General features: G+C 58.9%; 1 protein-coding gene and 1 long non-coding RNA gene across 3 annotated transcripts in view; both read left to right on the top strand.

Moving 5' to 3' along the window:
• SMARCB1 (SWI/SNF related BAF chromatin remodeling complex subunit B1) overlaps window positions 1-11,418 on the top strand; it is a 32,905-nt gene extending 21,487 nt beyond the window's left edge. For both annotated transcript variants that reach the window (XM_014850555.3, XM_014850556.3), the window contains exons 7-9: window positions 3,550-3,740; window positions 10,557-10,688; window positions 11,101-11,418. In XM_014850555.3, the coding sequence (XP_014706041.1) occupies window positions 3,550-3,740; window positions 10,557-10,688; window positions 11,101-11,140 (363 nt within the window). In that variant the 3' untranslated portion in view covers window positions 11,141-11,418. The remainder of the gene's footprint in view (window positions 1-3,549; window positions 3,741-10,556; window positions 10,689-11,100) is intronic.
• Window positions 11,419-19,756: 8,338 nt separating this feature from the next.
• LOC139045956 (uncharacterized) lies at window positions 19,757-26,659 on the top strand. Its single transcript, XR_011505490.1, has 3 exons — window positions 19,757-19,893; window positions 20,212-20,334; window positions 21,090-26,659. It is a non-coding gene; the product is annotated as an uncharacterized lncRNA (long non-coding RNA).
• The last annotated feature ends 1,059 nt before the right edge of the window (window positions 26,660-27,718 follow it).

Genomic DNA, 27,718 nt, shown 5'->3' on the forward strand with positions numbered 1-27,718 from the left:
TGTTGAGTGTTTTTATTATGAAGGAGTGTTGAATTTTGCCAAATGTTTTTTCCGCATCAGTTGAGACAATCATGTGGCATTTGTCCTTTGTTCTGTTAATGAGTATTACATTGATCAATCTTTGTATTGAACCATCCTTGTATTGTGGGAATAGATCCCACTTGGTGGTGGCGTATAATCCTTTTAGTCTGCTGCTGGATTCTGTTTGCTAGTATTCTGTTGAGGATTTTTGCATCAGTGTTCATAAGGAATATTGATCTATAGTTTTCCTTCCTTGTAGTATCCGGCTTTGGTATGAGGGCAGCAAGTTACGAAGACTCTCTCGTCTTCAGTTTTTTGGCAGAATTCGGTAGAGACTGGTGTTAGCTCTTTAAACGTTTGGTGTAGTTCACTAGTGACGCCGTCAGGTCCAGGACTTTTCTTTGTCAGGAGGTTTTTGATTACTAATTTAATCTCCTTACTAGTTAATTACTTTTGAGAGGAATATTAATTTGTTTTTCTTAACCCATTTCAGTTTCACATTATGGCCAACCAGCAGGAAGAGCGCATGACTGAGAAAGAAGGGGGACGTCGTGGGAGAGAAAGGGGGGGTGTGAGGCACAGCAGTGGGAGCCTCGCTTCTGTCCCCATGCTCAGTCTGTTGCCTCTTGAGGATGACCCGAGGACTCTGCTCTGTGCTGCATCTTTGTCCTGTAACCGTGGTGGGGACGTGGCCTTATGGTGTTAGCCAGACCCAACCACATGGTTCCAAATGGCTGGGGTCAGCTACAGGCAGGGTCCTCATGAGTCTAACCAGCTGGCTTCCCTGACATTTTTTTCAGAACCGCGTGCCATTTTTTTATTACTCCTACGGTGCATGTGGGCCATACAGAAAACTGTCAGGCAGTTGAAAATGTGCCTGGGGCTGCCTCCTGCTCCCCTGACCGGAGGCTTTCTTGGTGACTGGATAGCTGTCAGCCGTGGGGCCCCTTCAGGCCCTCCAACCCACCTGTAATCCCCACCTGTGGGATGGTGTTGGCTGTGGGCTGTTGGGAGACTGTCTCCGGGTTGGGTTTCCTCCCTGGCTTGGTGACATGAGAGCTTGCCGGTGCTGGGGTCAGACACAGCTGATCAGGGACCTCCTGCTGTCGGACAGTGCTGCGTGTATCAGGCCAGAGGCCTCGTGGGCACTGTGACGTAGTGTCTCATCTTGTAAGTGAGGAAACTGAAGCTCACACCTAGGGTTTCCTTCGAGTAACTGGGACTCAAGAAGAGCTGGGTACTTCTGTGAGGATGTTCTTTCGCTCCTGGGACATGGCAGAGGACAGGAATCTTTGGAGCAGTGGCATCTGAGGTGTAGCTCTCTCCTCACAAAGCAGTGGCTTAGCTTAGAGCTGCCACTTACAGATCTTCTCAGTGATGCTGGGACCAAAGCCCAGGCCTGGCCACCTTTCCCAGGGCATGTGGCCTGGGTCGGCTCCGCTCAGGTCCAGGGTTGGGGCTCAGTGCTGCTGCAGGTTGAGCCATCAGATGCTGCAGGGCCAGCCAGGCCCTTTCTGGGGAGTGAAAAGGCACACAGGGTGAAGCAGGTCGAGGCTGGAGACACAGATGGGAGCCTGGCCCTGCGCAGGCTTGCCTGGGGCTCCTGGCCCTGCCTCTTCTGTGTGAGCCCACCCTTTGTGAGTCTGGCTGTCCGTCACCACCCCGCCCTGCCACTGCCAGACAGCTCCCTCCACCAGGGGTCTGAGCGGCAGCCAGAGTGTCTCTCCTCTGCTCAAAATACCCTGCAGGCTTTCCAGACCCTTCTGTGGAAACCAGAGCCCTTACGACAGCCTCAGGCCCTAGTCTGCTGGGGACCTTCCCCTGAGGGAGCCACATGGCCTGCTTTCTAGGCTCATTCAGTTCTTCCTAAACTGTCACCTCCCCTGGGAGCCCTTCCTGGGCCTCCTGTCCCTTCCCTCTCTACCCTTCCCCTCTTTTTCCTCCTCAGCACTTGGCACCATCTGATATACTATGCATCCACGTGTACACCTTGGTTAGGTCTGTGTCTCTCTCCTCACTGGGTGTCAACCCGTGAAGTCGGCTTTTTGTCTGTTTTACCCACCATTGTATCTCCTGTGCCTCCCCTTGGTAGGTGTGTAATCTCTATTTCTTCATAAATTAAAGCATTAGTGACCACTTGGCAGGGGACAGGCAACCTGTCTGCACGGTGCCCCCTGGTGGCTGAGAGGACTGATGGTGTGGCACCCTGAGCAGGACTTGCTGGGTGTGAGCCGCCACACCAGCTAGCTGGTCCTCTTGGATGTGTTTCTGGGCTGCCTGCTGCTTCACATGCTGTCGGGTTCCAGCGTGTGGACGTGGTTCACGGGGCATCTGGTGCCTCTTAGGGGAAGGGGCAGCTCTTCCGAGTCCATTCCGCATGCCTATCATGGTTAGCCAGGGTGGGCATAGCGTGGAGATGGGAAGGGCTGGGGGCTTGGCTGCAGGACAGGAACGTGGTACGCAGGGCTTTGGGAATGGAGGCAGGGTGGGGTCCCGCGTTTCGCCCTGTGTGGGCTGGGCCCTGAGCAGTTGTTGCCTGCCCTGAGCCTCATCTTAAAAGCCTAGCTGAGCACCCAGGGACAGTGGCATGAGTGGGCAGCTGCACTGTGGCCTGCTCACCTGACAGAGGACTGGATGGCAGTGGGAGGAGTCCTGTGGACACAAAGCCCAGTGAACACAGCTGAACCCTGAATTGTCCTTCCTGCGACTCAGTGATTGATACCCAGTGTCAGAGTGGGCACAGCTAGCTAGCTCATCGGGGCGATGTGAAGTCAGGGTGGTGGTCCCGGGGCAAGTGTAGGTTGGGAGCTCCTGGGGTACCTGCTGTGTTCTGTCTTGGTCTGGGTGCTGTATACACAGGGCCTGGACCCTCTCCAGCTGCAAGTTGCACGTCAGCAGGGTGTCTGCTAGAGAGTGTGGTGGGAGGAGCTGGCCATGGGCCCTTGCTCCCCTCAGGCTTTTCCTGCACCTTATGGGCTTAAAAGCGGAGTGTCAACCTGTGAGCACACCTAGCAAGATGATTTCAGAGCTGGGCACACTCCATAAAGACACGGAGGAAGGGGGTAGGCTTTGGCTCAGGCGAGTGCTCAGGGGCAGTGTCTAAGGAGTGACCCTGGAGCTGAGCCCTCCCTGACCTGTGTAGTCGCGTGGTAAATACCAAGACCAGCAGGGATAAAGGGCAGAAAAGAGTGTGCTGGCCAGTGAGGGGAGCAAGGAGGATGGGAATAGGGGTGAGGTGCGACTCAGTGCCCTGGGGCCACTTCAGGGTCTTCCCTTGAGGTGACTGTAGGGGACCCCGAGCCAGAGCCCTTCTTGGCCACCCTGGGAAGTTTGTAGGGTCAGCCCTGTGCTGTGGGATGAGGAACCTCGGCGAGAAGGGCAAGGGCAGCCCTGGTCCTCAGCGGGTAGGTCATGGGCTGGGTCCAGCCCGGCCTGGCAGTTCCAGAGCGTGCTGTCCCACCTCCCCGGGCCCCTGGCTTGGGGGCAGTGCTGACTGTCCTAACTTGTATTCTTTGGTTCTGGCTCCAGCTGAACATCCACGTGGGAAACATCTCCCTGGTGGACCAGTTCGAGTGGGACATGTCGGAGAAGGAGAACTCACCGGAGAAGTTTGCCCTGAAGCTGTGCTCAGAGCTGGGGCTGGGCGGGGAGTTCGTCACCACCATTGCATACAGCATTCGGGGACAGCTGAGCTGGCATCAGAAGACCTACGCCTTCAGGTAGGATCATGGACGAGTCCGTCCCTCATTCTTCTGCAAACCTGCTCTGGGGAAGAGACTTCTCCCTGTGTGTTGATGCCTTTGGGGCTTTCTGGAACCTCCCAGTACGGTCTGGTCGGTGGCCTCCACCAGCTCTGTGGCCATTGGTTGGCTTACCCCTCCCGCCTCGTGTGCGTCACTGCTGGGCTCCCCATGCCCCATCACAGTAGGAGTGGGGCTGAGGAGGCTCTGTATCTGTCCCCTCCATCCTCCACCTACCCTGACTGCCTGGGCCATGCTCTGCTGCCAGCAGCCCCTCCGCAGCCCTCATGCCCCTCTGTGCTCTCTCTGCACTCTTGGCCTAACTGTCCCTCTGTCAGGGTCACCCACCCCAGGCTTCTTCATCCAATGAACTTGCATTCAGTCTCAAACAAGGGCGACTCCATCTAGCCCTCTCCGGCTTGAGTCAGGGAGTCCTCCAGCAGCTTCTTTTTACTGTCGCATCTCGCCGTTGTTCAGAGACGAGTTGGTGAGCACCCATGCTGGCCGGAGCCTGGATGCATGGCATGGAAGATGCAGCCACATTCAGACTGCCTGCAAAGGCGGCAGTGTAGACAGAACATTCTGCTCCAGTGTCCTCTGTGCTGGTGTGGGGGATGGCCCGGGGGACAGGGACTCCTCGAGAGACAGACGTGGCCTTCTTGTTGGTGGTAGCCTTGCAGTGCAAAGCGTGGGCCTGGCCAGGGTAGAACTCTTGAGCATTGACTGAGTGTGGAGCTCACGGACGTGTCAGGACTGCTTGTCATATCCAGCCCTGTCCCCAAAGCTCCCTTTCTGTGTTGGGATGCTGTGTGGTGGGGGTGGCGCCGCGTATCCCGGCATCAAAACAGGATGTTAGGATTTATTCTGCTCATCAAACTGTTGTCGTCCACATTTGGCAGGCATTATTTAGGGACTGCAGCTTAAAATGTTACATGAGGAGCAAGTATGAAGGTGTTTTTGTGAAGACGTGACAGTTAATGGAGCTCATGAGTGTGTTTGTGTCACAGCTGGTTCTCCCAGAAATCCCAAGAGACAGCTTTCTTATGGCTTCCTGTAAATCTGAGCAAGAGAGAAGGAATGGCTGTGCACCCACAGGGCACGTGGTTCTGGGCCTGGGAAACCGCTGTGCCCCGGGGGGAGGTCTTGTGCTGTCTGTGCTTCAGGCATCTTGGCTGAGACAGTGCATCCAGCGCCTCCTCTGACCCTCTAGGTGGTCCTGCTTCACGGATGGGGTCCGGGCCCAGGTGGGAGGTCTTGGTGAGCTGGGTAGGTGGCGTCTGGCCCACGTCTCCGCTTCCTGTGGGAGGGCTGCTCGTGGTGCAGTGTGTGTCTGTCCACTCTGCCCTGGAGCCAAGGCCAGTGGGCCTGAGACCAGTCTCTCACTTCCCAGAGTTGATGCTGAGGTCCTGGGAGGTGGTGACATGGTAAAGGGCCTGGAAATGACATCAGTGCAGAGTACCTTATTCCCCAGATGCCAGTGGCATCAGAACCCACCTGATGACTGGCACGCGCAGGGCTGGGGCGGAGGGGTGTTGTGCTGCTCCCAGCAGCGGGACCCTGAGTGTGTCAACACATCTGGCAGCATCCCTTCTGCTCTGACCCCCAGGTGACCTGAGCCCTCTGCCTAAAGCCCTTGTTAAGCTTCGGGCTGTCAGCAGTGTGCCAAGTAGCTCCAGAGCAGGCGTCCCTCGGGAGCCTGTGGTGGTGACAGGTCAGGACTTACAGAGGACTTACAGCCCTCCCTTATCTAGCAGACAGTTAACCAATTCCAGTTGTGTGGACGGGCAGCGTTTCTAGTGCTGCGCGTGCAGGTTTCAGATCCTGGGGATTGAGGGCACGGCTGCCCTGCTGGGGACCAGGGGGAAGACACGTCCCCTCCGCAGCAGCCCGGGGCAGCCAGGCAGGAGGGGCGCGGCCTGCCCGGGGGTCTGGGAGGGCCCCTTTTGGTATCAGGAGGGCTGCTTGCGTTTCCCCAGCTCACCAGGCCTCGTGAACTCCACGCTGGGCCTGGCCTGCTCTGTCTGCTCTGTCTCGTCTGGGCAGTGGGAAGCTCTGGAGAAGGCTGGCAAGGACAGGAAGGGGAGCTTTGGGTCAGAGCCTGGCTCGTCACAGGCTTCATCATCCAGGGGACAGACTGTGGCCTGCTGTGGCAAGCAAGGGGACTGGAACTTGTCTCTCTTGACCCCAATCTGCGTTCTCCTCGCTGCCCCCCTGTTTCCCTCAGGAGCTTCCCCCAGGGAGGCAAGCGTCAGCCCTTCCCTGCTCTCCGGGCCTTTGCCTGCCCTCGGGCCTTGCCTGGGGGAGGGAGAGTGGGCTCCTGCGTCCCCATTGGGTCCTCACTTGGCCCATGGAGAGCCAGACCAGGACTTTCCCAGCCTGGTCTCTGCTACGCACAAGGCTTGGCAACTGCTGAGTCACATGACTCCTTTAAAAGGTCTTTAAATTCTGGGCCTCTATCACTCCATGTTGGAAAGAAACGCTCTGACTTCTGGGAGCCAGTCCTGTCCGTCTCCCCTCAGAGTGAGCCCTGTCTGGCTGCGGTGCCCTCCTCAGCAATGTGACACTGAGTTGTGTTCCCAGTGGAGCTGGGCAAGCTGCTGGGCACAGGACGTGGTATGCAGGGCCAAGATGCCCACAAGTCAGAGACCAGGCTGCAGTGCTGGGGGCAGGGCAGGCCTGAGGGGAGCAGAGCTGTAGGTGAGCCACGGGACACAGGCGTGTGGCACATGGGTGGGGGCCCTCAGCTCCTAGAGAACAGGGCTGAACCAGAGGACATGTAAATGTCCTGGAGCCAGTGGAATAGGGACAGAGAGAAAGTGAATGACAGAAGGGAGACAGGGCTCTATCGGCGGGTGGGGCACGGGGCGGAGCAGAGCGTGCGAGGGTGTCAGACATTGACCGACATGTGTGAGCAGCCACCTGTGAGGAAAGTTATATCCAGCAGTTACTGGCACCTCCTCTGGGCCAGATCTGTGCCCTGGGCTGGGGACACAGAGAAGAAATAGTGTCTTGCCTAGCAGAGGAGACTTGTGTGCATGGCCACCAAAGTCACCAGAGCCTGCAGGTCTGGGGAGGAGGGCATGGAACCTGGGGTGAGGTGGCCAGGGCAGGATGCTGGCTAGGAGGAAGTCGGGGACAGGCAAAGGGTCAGAGAACCTGGCAGCTCAGCCTGATGGGGGACAGAGAGGCATTGTCACTGGCACAGCATGAGGGTTGGGAGACACCAGGGTCCCTTAGGACCGGTTGACCATGAACCACAGAGGTTACTCCTAGAGCTCTGCCCACCTGCCCTGGCCTGATGGTGGCGTTTGCTTTGCCTGTTTTTGTGACAGCTTTACTGAGAGACAATTCATAGACCATACGGTTCCCCCATCTAGAGTGTGCAGTTCAGTGGGTTCTAGTGTATCGCAGAGTTGTGCAAGCACCACAGTCAGTCTGAGAACGTCCTCATCACCCCAGAAGGAAGGCCACACTCTAGCAGTCACTCCCCACTGCCCCCAGTATCGCAGCCCTGGGCAATCACTCATCTACTTTCTGTCTATAGATGTGCTTGTCCTGCGTACTTAGTATGAGTAGGATCATATGATATAGGGTCTTTTGTGTCTGGCACAATGTTTTCAGGGTTCATCCGTGTAGTAGCCTGTATCAGAACTTCATTCCTTTTTCTGGCTGAATAATACTCCAGCATATAGATACACTGTATCTTATTTATCCACTCATCAGTTGATGGACATTTGGGTTGTTTCCACTTTTTGGCTATTTCAAATAGTGTTGCTATGAACATTCCTGTACAAGTGTTTGTTTGAACACCTATTATCAGTTCTCTGGGTGTATACCCAGGAGTGGGATTGCTGGGTGATGTTGGAACTAGGTCCAGCATTTTGAGGAACTGCCAGACTGCTTTCCAGAGGAGCTGCATCTTTACCTTCCCACCAGCAGAGCGAGGCTTCCGGTCTCTCCGCATCCTCGCCAACCCTTGTTATCTGATGTTTGGTTCTAGCCATCCTGGTGGGGGTGGAGCGGCACCTCGTGGTGGTTTTGATTTGCATTTCCCTAATTACTAATGATACTGACCATCTTTTCATGTGCTGTTGGCCATTTGTATGTCTTCTTTGGAAAAAGGGCTTTGTTTTTTAATTGGATTATTTGTCTTTATTATTGTAAAGAGTTGTAAGAGTTCTTTATATATTCTAGATACAAGTCCCTTATCAGATAAATGATTGGCAAATATTTTCTCCCATTTTGTGGGTTGTCTTTTCACTTTCATGACAGTGTTCTTTGAAGCACAAAAGTTTTAAATTTTGATAAAGTCCAATTTATCTTTTTCTTTTCTTGCTTGTGCTTTTAGAGTCTTACCTAAGAAACCATTGCCTAATCCACGGTCTTGTTGTGCCAGCACCATTTGTTGGAAAGACTGCTCATTCCCCATTGAGTGCACTTGGCACCCTAGTTGAAAGTCAGTCTTGAACAGGAGGGTGACGTCGCACTTTGCCTCCCCCCTCCCCCAGTTGAGAGGCCGTTCCCCACTCTGTTCTCTCATTTGTACAGTGGGCATACTGATGCTTCTCAGCTGGCCTCTTGAGTCACCTGAGGTCATAAAAGTGAGACCACATTGAAAATGAACCTTAAGATATTGTCTGAGTATCAGGGCAGGTCCCTCTGTCACCTCAGACATGGCCCTCCCTCACCTGGGCTCAGGGTCATCACCTGGACACTGCAGTGCCATAGGAATGGCATCCCAGGCGGCCTTGAAGTCCATGAATCAGAAGCCCCTTGGAGGGACGGGAGGCAGGGTGGCTCTCTTCCCGCATGTCCCCCCAAACCCGAGTCGGGCCTGCTGGCTCCAGGCCCGTGCTTCCGTGCTTGGTTCCAGGAGTTCTTATTTTAGAATAAATGCACTGGAGTGGAATCTTCCCAGAGCAAGGGGAGGTAAACAAAGGGGCCTCCGGGACCCACTCATCGGCTCTTGTTTAAATTAGGACAAGAACATGTTTTGCTCCCCTCGGTGTGGCCTTGGCGCCTTTCATGTCTGCCCCCTGAGGACGTAGGCTGGGAGCCCTTGAGGTGAGGAATGATGTTTGGGTCTGTGGCTGGGCGGTTCCTGGATTGCCAAACCACCGCGCTGGCTGCAGAACAGCTGTTAGGAGCTGATGAGGAGGGGTTGGCCCCTGTGTACCACTCGCTGGGGACTGGTGCGGCCCTGTCACTGGCGTCTGAGTCACCACCATGGCCTCAGGCTCCCGGGCCTCATGGGTGAGAACTGCAAGGGCCAGACTTTAGCAGCAAGAGGTGAGCCCTGCTTCTGCGGGGAGCCGGGGACAGCTCAGGGCTGTGTCCTGTGTGCTCACTGTGCCTGAGACCCTGGGCCAGGAGAGCAGCACAGTGGAGGCTTGAACTGGCACTTGGCCGTGATTTACTGGTTGCAATGAGAGGAGCAGGGACTCTGAGGTCAGGCAAGGGTTCTCACTCCTCCCCAGCTGATCACTCCTGCGACCTTGGGCCAGGCTACAGGGTGGCTGTGTGACAAGGCCGATAGCCCCAGGAAGCTGCTCACTGGATGTGTGTTGGCTGCTGTAATAACAGTCATCCTCTGAAAATCCCTCCTAGCAATAATGTCCCCGTCTTCCAGAGGAGGTGTGCAAACCAAGGCTGACCGCCAGGGGCTGTCCTCTTCTCTTCCATCATCTGCCAGCGTCTCTGGGCCCTCCCCATCTCACTGGCCTGCACTTGCAGCCCCACACTCACAGCTGTGTGGGCTCCAGGCTGCGGGGGCAGACTCCTGACAGGGCTGCGGGAGAGCTGGGCAGGCCTTCTGGGCACTGAGCCTCAGGAGAGAGGCACAGGCTGCCGGCTGGAGTGGGGAGCAAAGGGCCTGGGAGGCCGGCGTGGGGACAGCAGGAAGGGGTGGGAGAGGATCATGGTTAAAGCCGCATTCCGAGGGGTGCCTGCCAGGCTGGGGGTTTGGGGGTCAGCCCTGCAGGTGGGGGGCACAGGGGCCTCTTGGCAGCAAGAGGATGTGCAGGTAGCCCCCGGGGCAGTCACTGAGGGACCCCAGGGTGCAGTGGTTGAGGATGAGGGTTCCAGGGCCCAGTTCTGTGCCCTAAGCAAAGAGCCCAGCCTCTTTGGGGCTTAGTTTGGCCCTAGCGAAGTGGCTGAAGGCCAAGTGTATGGAACCTTCAGGAGCAGCTGCCCAGCGGCCCTCAGTAAGCGTCCAGGCCACCCTCCCCCAGGCACACATTCCCTGGAGAGGACTCTCGGGTGGACCCTCCTTTTGGTCTCTTTTCACCTCCATCTGTTTCCTGATTGGTGGGTCCTGGCCCTGGACACCAAGCAGGACAGACAGCCCTCCCCTCCCTCCAGGTCAAGTGGTAATGGCTGGCCCAGCGACACTGTCCTGTCATGGAAGCCACCCTCACATGGTGGCTTCCTTCTCCTCTGCAGTCTCACAGACCCAGAGGTGCTGAGGCGGCAGCAAAGGGCCTATTGAGAGTCTGCTTGAAGAGAAGCCCGGGGTCATGGGGGCAGCAGTTGTTGCCAGGAGAGGTCCTGGCGGCTCTGCCTTGAGGTTCAGGTGGCAGGAGCGTCCCCGGCCTTCCCTCTCAGTGCTGCTCTGAGGATCTGGGCACGGAAATGGGCCCCAGGCAGGAGGAAGCAGGACAGCCCGGGGCCTTCCCGCCATGCCCTGACCCCACTGTTCCTTCTGCTGGGGGCGGGGTGATGGCAGACAGTGGTTTCTGAGGGCCGCTCCGGCTGCTGCCCTGTGAACCAGCAGGTCCTCGTCTCTCCGCCCCACAGTGAGAACCCCCTGCCCACGGTGGAGATTGCCATCCGGAACACAGGCGATGCTGACCAGTGGTGTCCGCTGCTGGAGACCCTGACAGACGCCGAGATGGAAAAGAAGATCCGGGACCAGGACAGGAACACAAGGTACCCCCTCCAGGCCCCTGCGGCTGGCTGTGCCCCCAGGCGCTATCTTCCAGGCAGGGGTGGGACCTTCGCCTTTCCCTGCTGACCTGGTGACCGGGAAGGGATCTGTGTTGCCAGAGGCAGGCCCCTGGGTGACAAGTCCCCATCCAGCCCTCCGGTCAGGTCTGACCACAGCCCAGACCCAGGTATCAGGACCCTGAGAGGAGGGTGGGGCCTGAACAGGCAGCACAGAGGGCAATTTCAGGCTCCAAGCAACAGACAGGCCCAGGCCCAGGGAGGGGCTAGGGATCCCACCTGCCACATCCTGTCTCTGTCCCCACTCCTGTACCTGGCTGCCCTAGAGATCCTGGGGGAGGGCAGCCACCCAGAGCAGGAACCTGGCCCTGGGTCACTGCCCTCTCCCCTCCTGCAGGCGGATGCGGCGTCTCGCCAACACTGCCCCGGCCTGGTAACCAGCCCAGCAGCACTCGGCTCCCACGGAGCATTCAGAAGGTCAGCCCGCCTCTCCTCCATCTTCTGGCAAGGGGGCAGCCCAGGCCGTCCTGAGGAGCACGGGCAGGGGGCCGTCCAGGCCACCCTCCCCCAGGCACACATTCCATTTGCTGAGCCCCAGGCCCGACCTTCCTGGTCAGGAAGAGGCCTCACTTGGGGTTGTGTTCTGTTTTTGTATAGGAGCCCCAGGCAGGGCTAGCAACACTTTGTCAATAAAGGCAACAGGTCATGTTCTGTGTCTTCCGAGAGGTGACATAAAAATCTGAACGGGGAAAGCAAGGAGCAGGGCCTGGCTGGGGGTGATGGGTGGCCAAGGTTGGTGAGCCAGGCCTCTTGCCCTTGTGTGCATGCGATCCCAGGTGGGCAGGTGGGGGTGACAGGGCTCCAGGGTCCCCCTCTCAGCCACCCAAGGCCTGAGTCAGAGCACAGCCCTTCCTCTTCCTCGGCCCCTCCAGCTTCCCATCCACGACCCGTGCTCTGCACATCCTCGCACAGGGGAAGATAAATGGGGTCATAAGGCCCAGAGGGCACGGGGCCCGCCTGCCTTTCAGTGACAGCTCCGCCCCCCGCCCCAGCTGCCTTTGGAAGCGGCTGCAGCCCCCCCTCCTGTCCTGGGGCTCTGCTGCGTCCACGTGATCAGGCTGCCCCCAGGTGGGATCGCTGCTTCTCTGGTGTCCCTTGCAGAGGCCCTGTCCTGGGAGGGCACTGTGGGGACATCACCAGCTTTCATTCCAGCAGCTGGAGTAGCTGGACCCTGGGCCTTGGGCACCCAGGCTGCTGTGCACGTGCGCATGACCAGTGGTGTGTACCACTCTCCCACACTGTACGGCAGCGTACTCAGAACAGGTGCGCTGGGGCCCATCTCTGCCACTGGCTGGTGCCGTGGCCCGGGCCAGCTCCCCACTCCCAGGCTGGTTGTGAAGAATGACGCGTGGGGAGCAGCAGGCCCAGCCCAGTGCTGGTTCGGGGCTGGGGGTTGGGGAGACGGAGAGAAGGAAGCAGAGCTCGGGCCTCTCCCAAGCTCGGTCCCCTGCGCATCCTCGTCTGTTAGGTGAAAATGTTCCTCCATAGGAGGGACATGGGATCCACAAGGACAGCACCTGTGGAGCTCCTCTCTGAGCCAAGCCTGACTTGGTGAACTGGGTGCACAACTGCAATCTTACCGAGGTAACAGGCCCAGACCCCCAGCACCGGGCTGGCGCCACCTTCACTTGCTGACAGGTCCGTCCATGCCAGGACAGGGCTGAGCGTCAGGACTGTTCTGCTCCACGGGAATGGACAGGGGCCCCGTGACTCCTGGCTCCCAGCTTGAGCCCCACCCTGGGCAGGGGCTGAGCTCTGAGTAGGGACTGGGGGTCCTGGTTGCCAGGATGTAGGGTGAGATGGGCCTGGCTGTCTGGGTTGAGACCTCCTGGGAGCACAGGTCCCAGGGAGTTTGTACTCAAACCCCTACTCATCGTCCAGGAGTGGAACTTGCTGGAACCCCACGGCAAGGGGACAGCTAGGCTTCACCAGAAGGCCCTGAACAAAGAAGAAGATTCCCAGCCCAGGCCCGGCTGACCTTGGAAATGGGTGGGCTGCATTGCTGAGGTGTGTGCTCAGTCCACGGGGCAGGAGACAGCCCTGAGCCCCCACAGCTGGTTGGTTGGAATGAATGCTGCCTGCCTCAGCCCTACTGGGCAGGTCGGCCCACCTGCTAGGAGAGGCCTGGCGAAGGGCTAGTGCACCAGGCCCTGGGGCAGGACCCTCACCTCAGACACTGCCGGCCCTCACTGCTGCAGAGCCTGCTGCTGCTCCACAAGCTGTCACTCCAGCAGTCAGGTCAGACTCTATGGCCAATACTTTTGTCATCTGTGAACATGTGGCCGGAGGAACCCCGTGCTGCTGGTCATCCAGGGATAAACCGTAACTTGGACTGGTCTGGGACAAGGAGGAGACTGGCCAGGTCATCTGATGCCCACTTTACAGAAGAGGACAGTGAGCTGCATGGATAGATGAGGCTCCCATGGTCCTCAGCTAAAAGCGGCAGGGACAGAACTTCCCAGAGGTCTCTGCCTCGGCCAGTCACAGGACTCTGCTGAGGGGAAAACTTCTCAAGGCTTTGGGGTCACAGAAGGGGCAGAGGACCCGCCCCGGGCCTCCTCACACCTGACCCCACGGGGCCTTGGCCAAGTCTGTTTGATGCTCAGCTGGAAAATGGGGCAAAGGTCCACTTGTCGGTGGCTGGTGAGGGACAGGAGGGGCCAAGTGAGGCATCAGCCTTAGGGTACCACAGGCAGGAGCCCCTACAGACTGGACACAGCACAACTGGGGACAGCCAATCCCAGCCCCGTCACGGAGATCTGGTCAGCCCCTCACTGACTGGCAGGGAGCACAGGCCCAACACGGGGTTGTTTCCCCAAGGCTCCATCAAGGCACTGGCAGGGCTGGGATGAGAACTTCCGCCTGCCGTGTGTGAGCTCAAAGCTCTGCTGGGCAAGCATGGGCAGGTTCTTGAGCCTCTTGGCCTCCCATCCTTCCACCTACAGTTGGTCTGAGAGGGCGGGCCAGGCTTGGCAGGAGTAGAGCTGTGTCCTGGGCCAGCCCCACCCTAAGGGTAGAGGTAGACAGGGCAGGACCAGGCTGGGTGGCCCTAAGTCACGGCCAGCAGCACCTGCCCAGGATGGAAGGGTGTGGCCACTGAGGCCGGGGGAGCGGTGCTGTGGTGAAGAGGCCGCAGGTCACTGTTTAGTTGGATGAGCTCTGGGCACGGGCCCATCCTCCAGAACAGACTGCTCTGCTGCCGCAGAAGGTAGAGGTGGGATAGAGGCCACCAGAGGCTGGGAGATAGGCTCTGGGGCTGGCCCTGGCCCTGGGTGGGGTCACTGCTGCAGGGGTGTGGGCTACTCCTTGGGGAGGGGCAGGTTATCGGGGTCCTCCTTTGGGGCATCCGGTAGCAGCTTCCTGTGGGGAGGGGCCAGCTGGCTGAGGCCAGCCCAGGTCCTCCATGGGGCGGGGAGCTGTCTGAGGGAGTGCAAGGGGAGGGATGTCACCCCCACACTCAGGAAGCTGGGAGTCTGTAGCAGCCTCTTGCCTTCAGGCTTGTTGGGGAAGACATCCTCCAGGAAGTAGTAGATGTGACCTAAAGTAGTCCCTGGGGAGAGCCAGGGAATGCCAAAACCGCCCTCCACGGTCTCGAGCTGGGGCTAGCAGAGCCTCCCCAGGCCTCCATGCAGAGCCCTGGAGGCCCAGCCAGGCCCAGAGCAACCTCAGGCCCCAGAGCTTGAGTGCCCAATGTCCTGTGCACACTGCCACCCAGGGCAGGGCCGAAGTTGGCCCCAAAGGACAGGCTCACAGGGCCCAGAAGTGGCAGGACCTGGGGAGGGCCTGAGGATATACGAGGAGCGGGAGCCACGGCTGGAACCCAGACCCACCTTTCCCCACCCTCGCAGGACCCACACAAGCACCAGCAAGTCAGGCCTGAAGACGTGAAGCCTACAGGCCGGCTGGCTTGTTCCAGCGGCTGTAAGAATGCTGCGAGGACAGATGAGAGGTCCAGTGCAGGTGCAGGGGAGGGCTGTCGGGGAGCAGCCAGCCTGGGGTGGCCCTCCCACAGACCCTCAGGTGCAGACAGCCAGCTCAGGGTGGGCTGGGTGGACAGGCAGCCTCACCCAGCAGGTCCATGAGGATCGGGTTGCCCAGCAGCAGGGAGAGCCCAGAGCAGGAATGGCGCCAGAAGGCGAGGAGGCCAAAGAAGCCGACCCTCACCCGAGGGCTGCAGCAGCTCCAGACGTCCTTGAGCATGGCCATGAGGGCCTGGCCCCGGCCAGGAAGAACAGGCTGCCCAGGAGCCCCAGCAGCCGGGCCAGAGTCAAGGTGCTGGGAGGCCCTCCCCTGGTGCAGGCCTCAGTGCTGCCCAAGGTCCCTCTGACTTCCCAGCCCCTGCAATCCTCCCACTGGTTCCCCTTCCCCATCCAGCGTGCCCTTCCGGTCGGGGCCACAGGGTCTCTGCTCTGCCTCTCTGCCTCACCCCAGCCTCCACCACGGCCCTGCCCGTCTGCCCTGCTCCTAGCATCAGGGCTCCACCTCCAGGCTCCACACCTGGCTCACCTGCATCCTGCGTGGTACTCTGCATGCAGCTCTCAAGATCCAGCCCTGGCGCCTGGAGCTCAGCACGCGCTGCATGCTCAGTGCATCCTAAGCTAGAGGAACAGACTCTGTGCCCCCTGGCCTGGGCGCTCGGGTCGTGCCCCCGGACAACAAGGCAGGACCCAGAGGCGCCGCGCCTGACAGTGCAGAGCCCTGAAGGACATGGTCATGAGGACGCCTCCGAAAAGAAACAAGAAGACGAAGTTGGTCTTGTGGGCGCGAAAGAAGCCGTCCTCCAGCGTGCGGCAGTCGCGGAAGCTGGGCGTCCGTCTGGGAAGTGCTACTGAGCCGGCCTCAGTTTCCCCTTCCCGGCCGCTCCCTCCCCGCCCCCGCGAAGAGCACGTTGAAGAAGCCGAATCCCAGGGGCCAAAAGAAGGGGAGGTTGGTGACGAGCCCCAGACCTGCGAGGGGCGGGCGGTAGGCCGGGCGGGCGGCGCCGCCGCACGTGGAACTTCCGGAGACGAGGTTGCAGTAGGGCTGGAAGGGGCCCAGGAGCTCCGGCTGCTGCGGAACCGGGGTAGCGTCAGGGGCCGCCCGGGATCCACTGTAACCACGGCGACCCCCACCCCTGAGCTGTAACCACGGCGACCCCCACCCCTGAGCTGTAACCACGGCGACCCCAGGCCCTGGGCTGTAACCACCGGAACCCCCGCCCCTGGGCTATAACTACCGGGACCCTCCCACCCCCGCGCTGTAACCACGGCGACCACCCGCCTGGCTCGCCACGGCCGCGGTGGTGAGGACGCAGGCCGCGGTGCAGGCCCGCGTCACCGCCAGCAACTGCAGGCACTCGGCCGTCAACCCCCGACACCCGGTTGAACCTTCCCGGGCGGCGTGGCTAGTCTGCCGGCGCGCTCTTTAACCGGCGTCCAAGCCCCGCCTGCCCGCCTTCGGCCAATCCGCGCCGGAGGCTCTGGGCTCCGGGCTAGGGGGCGGGGCCCTGGTTCAGGTAGCCAATAGGAGGAACCGGGGAGCCGGGGGCGGGGAGGGGGCGTGGTCGGGGAGACGGGCCAGTGAGCAGGACCGCACGATTGAGCCCGTGGCAGCTGTGGTGGTGGCTGTGGTGGAGCAGCGGGAGAACGTGTGGCCAGTGAGGACCTGGTGTCTCCGTGACAAGCTGGGGAGCACCGATAGGGAGGACCCACGGGCCACCATGGGGGCGGGGCTAAGACAACTAGCACAGAAATGGCGGGATCCAGGCACAATGACTAGAAGGGGCGGGGCCCCACGGGGGCGTGGTCGGGGCTCGCGGGACTCAGAGTCTGACCTGGCAGCTCTGTCGTCTCCCTACGGCTTTGGGCGACCGGGGCCGGTATATCTTCCTTCTGAGAACCCGAAACAGTACCGCCTGACCTACAGCAAAGGAGGCACTCGGCAGCGTGTCCCAATCCCCCGCACGTTCAGGACCCCGCTGGAACATGCGGCTCCAGTGGAAGTCTTCCCAGGGCGGGCAGAGGAGGGGAAGGGTTGGGGACTTGAGCAACTGTGGGGACGGGAGGCTGCTGAGGCGGCTGGAGAGGCCTCATTATTTTGGTCGAAGGAGAAACTCCATCTATTCCTTGTATTGAAGAAAGCCCACCGTTTACTGAGCACCGACTGTGTGCGGGCACGTTCTGGATGCTGGAGACACAGCAGCCAATAGAGACGTTGTCCCTCTCTGCGGAGTCGAGGAGACAGGCGGTCAGAGGCCTATGCTAACATGAGAGCTGGTGTAGACAGGACGTGCCCTGACGAAATTAACAGCCACCTGGAGAGTGGAGGATCCGGTAGTGGGCCCCATGCTAGATGGGCTGATCTGGGAAGCCTCTGTGAAGAGGTGATGCTCGACTGTCACTTTAACAAGATCCCTGTGGCTGCTGTGAGGACAGTAGACAGCCAGAGGATCAGTGAGCAGCGGCAGCTCTAAGGGACATTGGTGGCTTGGGTGGTGTGAAGCCTGGAGGGTGAGGAGGGGTTGGATGTGGGCCTGATGGAGGAGTCAAGGGTGACATCGGGACCTGAGCCACAGAGTGGATGGAAGGCAGTGGCCTTTACTGACATGGAGAATGCTTGGGGCAAAGGCGGGTGGATCGAGAGTCCTGTTCTGGCCTCATTGAGTTGGGTATGTCTGTGTGACATCCGCCTGGAAAAATCCAACGGTGTTGTTGGGGTGGAGGTCAGGCGGCTGTCCAGATGTGGGTGTCAGCCATCAGTAGACTATGGCATTTGTAGCCTTGGGCCTGCGGGAGATGCCCAAGGGGCGAGGCTCGATGGAGAAGAGGCCGGGCCTGGGCAGCTCGACCTTCAGCGGCAGAGACAGGAAGGGGACCCAGCCAGGGAGGCCTGGGAAGGCCGCATGTGGTGCAGGAGCTGAGCCAGGAAAGCGCCTCAGTGGGAAGGCAGGGAGAAGCCCAGGAGACATGGCCTGGGAAGGACTGTGGGATGTGCCATGCCAAGGTCCCTGGTGACCAGGGTAATGGCGGGCCTGAGGGAGAGGAACGTGCCCAGACGGACATGGCTTTCCCACCATGGGGAGCTCAGCCTTGGACCTAAGTGTGGAGGATGAGGGATGCTCCGGACAGGGCCCTGTGGTCCCCTGAGGAGACAGAATGGGGCAAAACCAGGTGAGAAAGTGATCCCAGGTGGATCCCAAGGAAATGAGGGCTCTAAGGGTGGTCTCCTAGGAGTGGCTCATGGAGCCCCCATTCTGAGGGACAGGGGAGAGGCTGGGAGCACTGAAGGGGGATACACACATGGTTCAGGAGTGAGGAGGGGTCAGCAGAAGCTGGCCCAGGGTGCTGAGAGGGGGCAGCGGGAGCAGGCCGAGGGACCCCCTTGGACAGCCTCTGTTTTCCAGGAAAGCAGATCAAGGCCGCATCTGAGGTGGGCCCTGCAGAGTGGACCCCTGCCAGGTGGAGGCATGCCAGCAGGGTGGGGATCCAGGGCTGAGGGCTGGGCAGGGCCTGCAGGGCAGGGAGGAGCCAGCAGGGAGGCTCCGGTCATTGGCCTGGGGCAGGGCAGGCATTCACCTGCAGGCACTGAGCAGGGCTGGCTAGCCCTCCCCTCAGGGTCAGACCAGGGCTGACAGGAGGCTGTGGTGGTCCACAGGGGCCTCTGTCCCCCCTTCCACTCGGGCCCAGAAGACAGGCGCCCGGTTCCAGGCAGAGAAGCACATTCCTGGGAGGCGGAGCCCAGGGTGGGGCGCCTAGCTGGGTGGGATATCCAGGGAGCACGGCTGGATTCTACTACAGATACTCTCTTCTCAGGAACCGGGATCCTCGGATGGGGAAACTGAGGCCCAGGAGGAGGCAGAGCAGGGCCGGGGCAGACCTCCATCACCAGTCCACGCTTTCCTGTCCAGTCTCAGGCTCAGGACAGGCCACTCTGGAGACACTGGGTGCACTTCTCCTCCGACCCTCAGGTGTCTCCAGACAGTTCTTTATGGAGAGAAGCCCCGGGCGTCGCACGTCCCTGGCCAGGGGACGAAGGCAGGCAGTGTGCCGATGCTCACATCTGTGGGGCTCTCTGTCCCAGGAAGCAGGTTGTTGTCCTGCCGGCTCGGCCTGCCTTTTCTCTCCTGTGCAGAGGACTGTGGCAGGAGGAGGGCCTGTGGTCCCTTGGCAAGGTAACGATGGGCCCTGCTCCCCAAGCTGCCTCTCTGGCCCAGTACCCTGCCTGCTGCAGAGCAAGGAGCCCTGGGATCCCCAGCTGTGGGGAAATGAGGGGACCCCAATCTTCCGTCCAGGTTCTCCTGGTGCCTAAGACAGGACAAGACCCCCTGCGGGCCCCAGGCCTGCCTCCCCTGAATGGGCCTCACACACTAGGAGTGGCCTCACCAGTCCCTGGGGACAGCCCAGACACCTGGGGTTCCCTGCCTGCCTCTGCGCAGCCCCACATGGCACCTGATACTCCCCAGGACTCTCCAGTCCTCTCCCTTCCCTCCCACACGCCTCAGCGCCGCCGCCACCTCTTCCTCCAGCCTCAGACTCTCTCTTCTGGGGATGCCCCAGATCTCTGGCTCGTTCCTCCCTTCATTTTCCTCCCTACCAGCCCAGATGTTCTGTTGAAGAGCAGAGGAAGGGAGGGTGTTGGAAACACCCCCTACTCCAGGAAGCCCTCCCTGAGGGGACCAGAGCTTCCCTGTCTTCTGTTAGGGTCCCACACACTGAATTTCTGAGTAGATTTATCCCAAAGGCAGCACACGCCTGTGGGGACAAACTGGAAGGCTCAGACATGAGGTGAGTGTGTGTGCATGCATGTCGGAGCAGCTGTCCTTCCTTCGACAACACACGGCGCCGCTTGTCAGCCCTGAGCATCCTCTGTCAGGGGCCTTTCCTCTGGGCTGTGAGCTCAGTGCCCACCCCCTTCGGGTGCATGGACCCCAACTGCGGTGGATGGGCCTCTGCGCAGCTCCAGCCAGCCCCTCCCAGGAGCCGCTGTGTCCTCGGCCCTTCCTGTCTGGGTCATGGGTATTTTTAGCACCGAATCCGGAACGCACTGGGCAGCAGCTGCTCACAGGCAGAGCACAGGGACAACACACCGTCCAGGTGGCTGCTTCAGGCCTGGGCAGCAAAGGGAGCACCCTGGGCCTGGCCCTCTGAGCCTGGTAGGAGAACCCTGACTTTCCGGGAATGGGACGGTCTCTGGGTGGGATGGGGAGGGAAGAGGCAGTGCGGAGCCCAGGATGAGTAGGCATAGCCAGGCCCCACGGGAACAGCCTGTGCAAAGGCCCTGAGGTGGCACTGAAGGACAGAGAGAAGGTGGAGGCAATGAGTAGCAGCTGCATCTGATGTGAGGCTGGGGAGGGCTGGGCCAGGCCGAGCAGGGCCATGTGGGCTGTAGCTTCTGTCCCAAGGGCAGTGGGAGCCATGGGAGAGTTTTCATCATGGGGGTGAGGTGCAGATCAGATGGCAGCTCTTTGCAGGAAGAAGGGGATGAGAGCAGAAGCAGTGGGCAGAGCGGAAGAGGACAGCAGTGGCCTGTAGTGGCGCGCATCTGACCAAGAGGAAGCGAAGGGGTCAGGAGGTGGAAGCCCCAGGCCTTAGTGGTAAGACCTGGGGAGGGCCGGGTTTGGGAGGGAGGCCACCCGTTGGTTTGAGACAGGCCGAGTTTGGGGTGCGGTGGGGACGTGACCATCTCAGGCAAGCCCTCCCTGGTCCCCACAGCCCAGCGCTCCTGGCTCCTTGTCCTCTGTGGATCTGGACCCTCCTGCAGAAGGGCTGCCCCAGGCTCTCTCTGTCCCTGGGATGCGCTGTGTGCTGGGCATGGGCAGACCTTGGACCTGGACTCCGGGGCTGGCTCTGCTGCCTCAGGGCCGGCAGTGGACCTGGCCACTCCCCGGCCCCTCCTCCTAGGCCTCAGTGTCCCTGTCTGTGGGAGGGGCCGGCTGGCAGTGTCCACCTGTAGGGTCTCCTCCAGCTCGAAGGCTGCAATCTGTTCTGTGGGGATGTCAGAGATTCCGGGCAGGGGCCCCTTCATGTGACCCGTGTGACTGGCCCCCCTGCAAGGCCAGTCTGTGCTGTGAGTGAGCGCACGCCCGGGAGCGAGAATGCCCTCAGGAAGGACTCTCTCCCAGGCCTGTGTCCCCGCCCACCTCCTCCTACTCTTCCCCTCCAGATGTGGGCACAGCTGTATTTTTAGAACAGCCAACCACGAGGAGGACATTTTTCCCTTCCATTAAGATGGTTTCAAATCTCCCATCTGCAGTCAGCCGCATGGCTCAGTCCTCAAACAGCAAAGGGTGGCCACAAGGAGCCGCCTCAGCTGGTTTGAGTTTTTTCTCTTTTCTTTGTTTCTTTTAAGTGATTAAGTTGGGAATGTGACCCAGAACTGGAGTGAAGGCCAGCTCTGAGGAGGAGGGCGAAGCGAGATTGCGTGGAGCCTGCAGGAGCTGCCCCACGGCCTTCACTCTGCACCCCACCCCAGCTGGGGATGTCCAGCTAGGCCACAGCCCCCCATGTTTCCCCACCCAAGTGGGGAGTCTGTGTGGGGATCAGAGAGGGCCGGCGCCTGCCCTCAGGACACCCTGTGGTGGGGGTTGGGGGGAGTCAACAGATACAAATGCAAACAAGCAGCAAATGGAAATACTGGGACTTAACACTTATTATCCACAATCAAAACTCCCCGCATGGGCTCACTCAGAGGATGGAGAACACAGAGGGAGGAGTCGTGAACTTGGAGACAGAAATGGGACAGTCTGAAGAACGCAGAGGAGAAGGACTGAACAGGAGTTCACAGGGCGCGGAGACATGTAGGACGCTCAGAAGTCCTCATTTCCTGCCACTGGAACTTACTTCACCTCTGACCATCATTTGTCCATCTGTAGATGGGGTGGCTGTCCCTTCCTCACCCAGAGTGTTGGGAACTACATAAGATAGTGGGTGCAGAGCAATGTGTGGACGTGGTGGTCCTACTAAGTGTTCACATCCATCCACCCACCCTCTGCGTGAGCTGCAGAGCCACAGCTAGGAGGTCACATAGGCCTCGCTGACCCGGCCTCCGGCATTTCAGGTGCTACAGGGATAATATCTGCAAGGGTTCAGCAAGGCCCAGCTAGTGCAGGCTGGTCCTCCACTGGGGAAGGAGACCCCGCTGTCGGAGGTGAAGACCACCACGGTGTCGTTCAGGGCCCCCGCTCCATGCAGCTCCTGGAGCAGGAGTCCAGGCCCTGTGGGGTGGGGACAGGGACAGTGGAGCTCAACTGCAGACAGACCCAGAGGCACGAGAACATGCGAACACTCACACATTTCTTCATCCCTCTGCTAGACCCTGCACCTGTCATTTGCTGACATCAACTCTGCCATCCTTCCCACCAGCCCAGGCCTCTCACCCAATGCCCCACCCAGTGCCCCATGCTGGAGCAGGCCTTGCAGAGCTCCGCCTGAGCGCTCCTCTCCAGGGATTCTGGCCATCCCTTGGCACTTCCGTGTCACCCCTGCGCAGCTGCTACCTGCCGTCCGCTGGATTCTGTGTTTTCTGGAATCCCACGTCTGCCCATGGAGCTACTAGAGACAGTCTTGGGCAGGGGCTGGAAGAGAGGATCCCTCACCCCACACCCTTCCCAGGTCACCGTGAACTAGTGGCACCAACAGGGAAATGAGGAAGGCACCCATCTCCTGTAGGGGATTCAATGGTGACCCACCCCCAAAAAATGTCCCCCCGGAAGCTGTGAATGTGACCTTCTTTGGAAAAAGAGTCCTTACAGATGTAATTGCCAAGGATCTCAAGGTGAGAGCATCCTGAAGCACCCAGGTGGCCCTAAATCCAGTGACAAGTGTCCTTATAAGAAGAGGAGAGATGCAGAGCAGAAGACACAGAGAAGGCCCTGTGATGATGGAGGCAGAGCCTGGAGTGGGGCAGCCATGTCACAAGGGACGCCTGGGGCCAGCAGAAGCTGGAGAAGGCAGGAAGGTCCTAGAGGCCCAGAGGGAACCCAGCCTGCCGACGCTGTGATTTCAGACTGCTGGCCCAGGATGGGGCCCAAGCCATGGCCCACCCCACCCACCATCCAGGCTCCTTGGACCCACCTTGGTCCCTCTACCCGATGGGGTGTCCCGAGTGCCCAGGTCAGCTCAGGATGCTGGGGTGTCAGTGATGAAGTAAGGCACCGGGGGGCAGGTGGGTGGGAGTCAGGGTTTGAGCAGGTAGGTGGGGGACGGGGGAAGGGCCGCCCTTGAACTGGGGCAGGAGGTGGAGGCGCCGGCCCTCCTCCCGGGGCCTGAGATCATCGTCCTTCCTGTGGGTGGATTCACCCGGAACCACCACGCTTCTGGACATCATTCCACGTCCTCACCTTCTCTCCACCGGCCCCACGATGGGGACCTGGATCCAGTGAGTCAGAGGGTTTCTTCTCAGACACTAGAGCCACACGTCTGAGGCCAGGCCTGCGAGCCCACAGGAGGAGCACAGACCCCAGATTTATAAGGTGGAGGAAGAAAAGTGGAGGCATCTGGGAAACATGGGAGGGGCCCTCCTTCCAGCACATCCCGCAGGTTGTAGGTCTGGAGTCTAGTCTGGGTCGGCCCAGACCACGCTTCTCATGGCTACACTTCTTGCAGAAGGTCCTGCACTGGGGCTGGGGTGTCTGCAGTGCTGGGGGCCATGGAAGGTGACACAGAGGATGACAGGCCTGCACAGGGAGTGGGTGCTGGAGAGTTGAGGTCAGCTGGCTGACACACCAACTACCTTTCGACCTCAGGGAGCCCCAGTCCTCAGGAAGGAACAGCCCTCTGGGCTTGGCCTCCTCCCCCAGAACTGAAAGTCTCCTGTGACCCCACTGCCTCAGTTTCCCCAGGTCCTCTCTTCCTCTGAGCAGATTAACTAAGAGAATCTGGAATCTTCTCGCCCACCCCCACCCCATCATTTGGGGACTCCAAGAATCCCAACTAAAGACTCTGGGCAGTGTGTCCTGTGTTAACTGCCCAGAGGTCCGGCAGAGGGGAGGGGACGCGGCCCTCATCGCCCCGTCATCCCGAGTCTGCAGGAGTTCCTGAACAGCAGCTTAATTCCAGTGAGTCCGCCCCCCCTGGAGGACAGAGCCCTCCTCCTGACGCCAAGTCCATCGGGGACGCCGTCTCCAGCACCATGTGCTTCCTCCCGGGGATGCCTGGAGGCGGGAGACGGGCCTGTGCAGAGCTCTCATCATCTCCCACTGCCCTTGGCTCCCTTCTCTGCCCACAAGCCCTGCACCTGGCTGTGGCCTCTGTGAGGGCAGCCCAGGCCCTTGTCCTCATGGACCCATGGCCCAGCTGGGAGGCCCGGGGCGTGGGGACGAGTGCTCAGAGCAGGCAGCATGGGGCTGAGGGTGGCTCTGGACAAGGCCTCATCCCTCTGGGGCAGGAAGGGAAGGTGCTGACCTGTCCCCAAGGTGACACGAAGCCCCCACTGTGGGACCACTGGCCTGGCCAAGCCGCAGCGGCAGGCTCTGCACCTGCCTGAGGAGGCGAGGTGCTGGAGCTCCTGGTGCCGGCCCTCCTCTCCGCTCTGATGCCGCCAGCAGGGAGGCGGGGAGGCAGGGCCGCCCAGCAGCCTCAGGCGCTCATCTGGCCCCTGGTGTGGACCTCAGGTGGCCGGCACCCAGGGAGGTCTGCCCCGCCTCTCCCCCCTCACCCCACAGGCCCACGGGTCTCTCCCCTGGGACATCGGCAGGAAACGCAGTAGACTGGGAGGACACACACCGACCCTGGGGCCTTTTGTTTTCTTCTTTCTGCTTCTCTGCTCTTCCCAACATTTGTGTAATGAGCACACGTTGCAGACTGAAAACGACAGGAGCAGCCTCCTTAAATTCACCAGCTCTTCTCTAGTGTGTGAGGGATCGTGGCACATGTCACACACTCAGACCAGAGAGATGTCAGGTGAGAAGGAAAAGCCTCTCCGTGTCCCTGCAGCCCCGCCCAGACGGGAGCATGTCCACAGCTGCCTGAGGGACCTTTCAGGAAGCATCTGTGCACAGGCCTCAGTCCCCTCTGCACGGAGGCCTCCTACCCAGCCTCAGTCTCTCAGATGGGGACACAGAGCACCTGCTCACTATAAGGTGATGTCATGAGAGAACACATCACTGGAAGGGCCCGGGTACATCCAGGTTCATGGCAGCATGAGTCCAGCAGCCAATGGGTGGACGCAGCCCAGTGTCCACCGATGGGTGAAAGGATAAACAGATGTGCTGTATGCACACGCTGGAGTACCATTCAGCCCTGAGAAAGAATGGAGTATTGTCACAGGCTACAACATGGACGAACTCTGAGGACATTATGCTGAGTGAAATCACAGTCACAAAGGGACAAATACTGTACGATTCCACTTCTACGAGGGACCTAGAGTAGTGAGACTCACACACAGAAAGTAGAATGGAGGGTCCAGGGGCTGGGGAGGGGGCACGTGGGTTAGTGTCTAATGGGGACAGAGCTTCGCTCTGGGATGATGAGCACGTTCTGGAGATGGACGGTGCTGACGGCTGCACAACAATGTGAATGTACCTAATGCCACTGAACCGTACTCTTACAAATGCTTAAAATACCCAGAAATAAACCCACACATCTGTGGACAGCTAACTTTCAACAAAGGAGCCAAGAACACACATGGAGAAAGGAAAGCCTCCTCAATAGATTGTGTGGGTAAAGTGGACAGCCGCATGCAGAAGAATGAAAGTAGACCATTATCTTACACCAGATGCAAAAATTAACTCTAAATGGAGTAAAGACCTGAATGTAAGACCTGAAACCATGAAACTTCTAGAAGAAAACATAGGCAGTACACTCTTTGACATCGGTCTCAGCAGCATATTTTCAAGTACCATGTCCGGCCAGGCAAGGGCAACAATAGAAAAAATAAGCAAATAAGACTTCATCAAACTAAAAAGCTTCTGCACAGCAAAGGAAACCATCAACAAAATGAAAAGACAACCTAACAACTGGGAGAAGATATTTGCAAACCATATATCAGATAAGGGGTTAATATCCAACATATACAAAGAACCCATACATCTCAACAAGAAAAATCCTAAGAACCCAATTAAAAAATGGGCAAAAGATCTGAACAGACATTTCTCCAAAAGAGGATAGACAGATGGCCAATAGGCACATGGAAAGATGTTCAGCATCATTAACTGTCAGGGAAATGCAAATCAAAACTCCAATGAGGCATCACCTCACTCTGGTCAGAATGGCTATAATTAACAAGACAGGAAACAAGAAATGTTGGAGAGGATGTGGAGAGAAGGGAACCCTCATACACTGCTGGCGGGAGTGCAAACTGGCGCAGCCACTATGGAAAGCAGTATGGAGTATCCTCAAAAAATTAAGACTATATCTACCATATGATCCAGCTATTCCACTGCTGGGTATTTATCCAAAGAACTTGAAAACACAAAGGCATAAAGATACATGCACCCCTATGTTCATTGCAGCATTATTCACAATAGCCAAGACTGGAAGCAACATAGGTGCCCAACAAGGGACGAATGGATAAAGATGTGGTATATATACACAATGGAATACTACTCAGCCCTAAGAAATGATGACATCCAGTCATTTATGACAACATGGATGGACCTAGAGGGTACTACACTAAGTGAATAAGTCAGAAGGAGAAAGTAAAATACTGTATGATCTCACTCATAAGTAGAAGATAAAAACAATGACAAACAAACACATAGAGACAGAGATTGGATTGCTGGTTACCAGAGAGAAGGAGAAGGGAGGAGGGCGAAACGGGTGATTATGCACATGTGTGTGGTGACAGATGGTTAGTAGTTTTTGCATGGTGAACATGATGTAATCTACACAGAAATCAAAATATAATCATGTACACCTGAAATTTATATAATGTTATAAACCAGTGTTACCTCAATAAATAAATAAATGCTTAAAATGGTACATTTTACATTATGGATCTCTTAGCACAATAAAATCAGAGTAAGTGCCTTCAATGGCAGCTCTTATGGTCACTCCAGCTCCTGGGACAACATCATAACAGGAGTTAACAGTGGGAGGGCGTGTGCCAGGCATCCTGCTGCGTGCTGTACATAGAAAGCGTTAACTTGGCTAATCCCGTGACAATCCCACGACGAGGTATTACTATGACCTCGTGTGACGGAGGAGGAAACCGCGGCGCACAGAGGTAAGTGACCTGCTCTCTGTCACACAGAGCGGTGGAGCAGGGCTCATGGGTGGATGGGCAGAGCCCCAGCCCGCACTTGGACCACTTGGGTGGGGGTTGGGGGAGGTGGGGGCACCCCCGGGGGAGACGAGGGAGGGGTCCCCTGCAGCAGAGGCATTGGGGGCTCTCCTCCCATGCCCTCCTCCGGCCTCCTGGACTGGGTGGATGAGCTGCTGGGGACCACCGGGCTCGCTGGGGCCTGGCGGAAGCGAGGGGCAGTGCGGGATCAGACGGTGTGGGCACCTCCATTGGGGATCCCCATTCCCCACCCACCGCGTCCCCACCCGGGTCCTCACTGCCTCTGGCCTTGCTGGGCCGGTAGGCCACGGACCGTCAGCTGGCGTGGGGTCCCTACCCTTAGCCCCCAGGGTTCAGGCAAGCGGCTTCGGGTCTGGGGGCCGGGGTCTGCCCAGAGCGGGCTGGCGGGGCCAGGGTGAGGGGTGGTCTGGGGCTGGCTCTATATGTGGGATCCTAGAGGATGCTGTGCACGCTGAATTAATGGGGGAGCCTCTGGCCTTCTCCCAGAAATGACTAGAACCCCTGGGGCTTCTCTAGGGATGCGATGCCATAGGTAGGGGCTGGGGAACTTGAGGCCTCAGGATGGGACACCCCCCCTGCAGCACTGCTGTCCCCCTCAGTGGGTGGAGTGGTGCACACTTGGAAAGTCTCCGGGCCTCAGGGTGCCAGTACCCACCTGCTCCCCACCAGCCAGACGAGGGTGCCCCCTGGACCCTGCTTCTCTCTGCGCTGCTCCCTGTTAAATTCCCTGGGGAAAA

This window comes from Equus asinus, chromosome 8 (genome assembly GCF_041296235.1).
Source record: "Equus asinus isolate D_3611 breed Donkey chromosome 8, EquAss-T2T_v2, whole genome shotgun sequence".
NCBI lineage: Eukaryota > Metazoa > Chordata > Mammalia > Perissodactyla > Equidae > Equus > Equus asinus.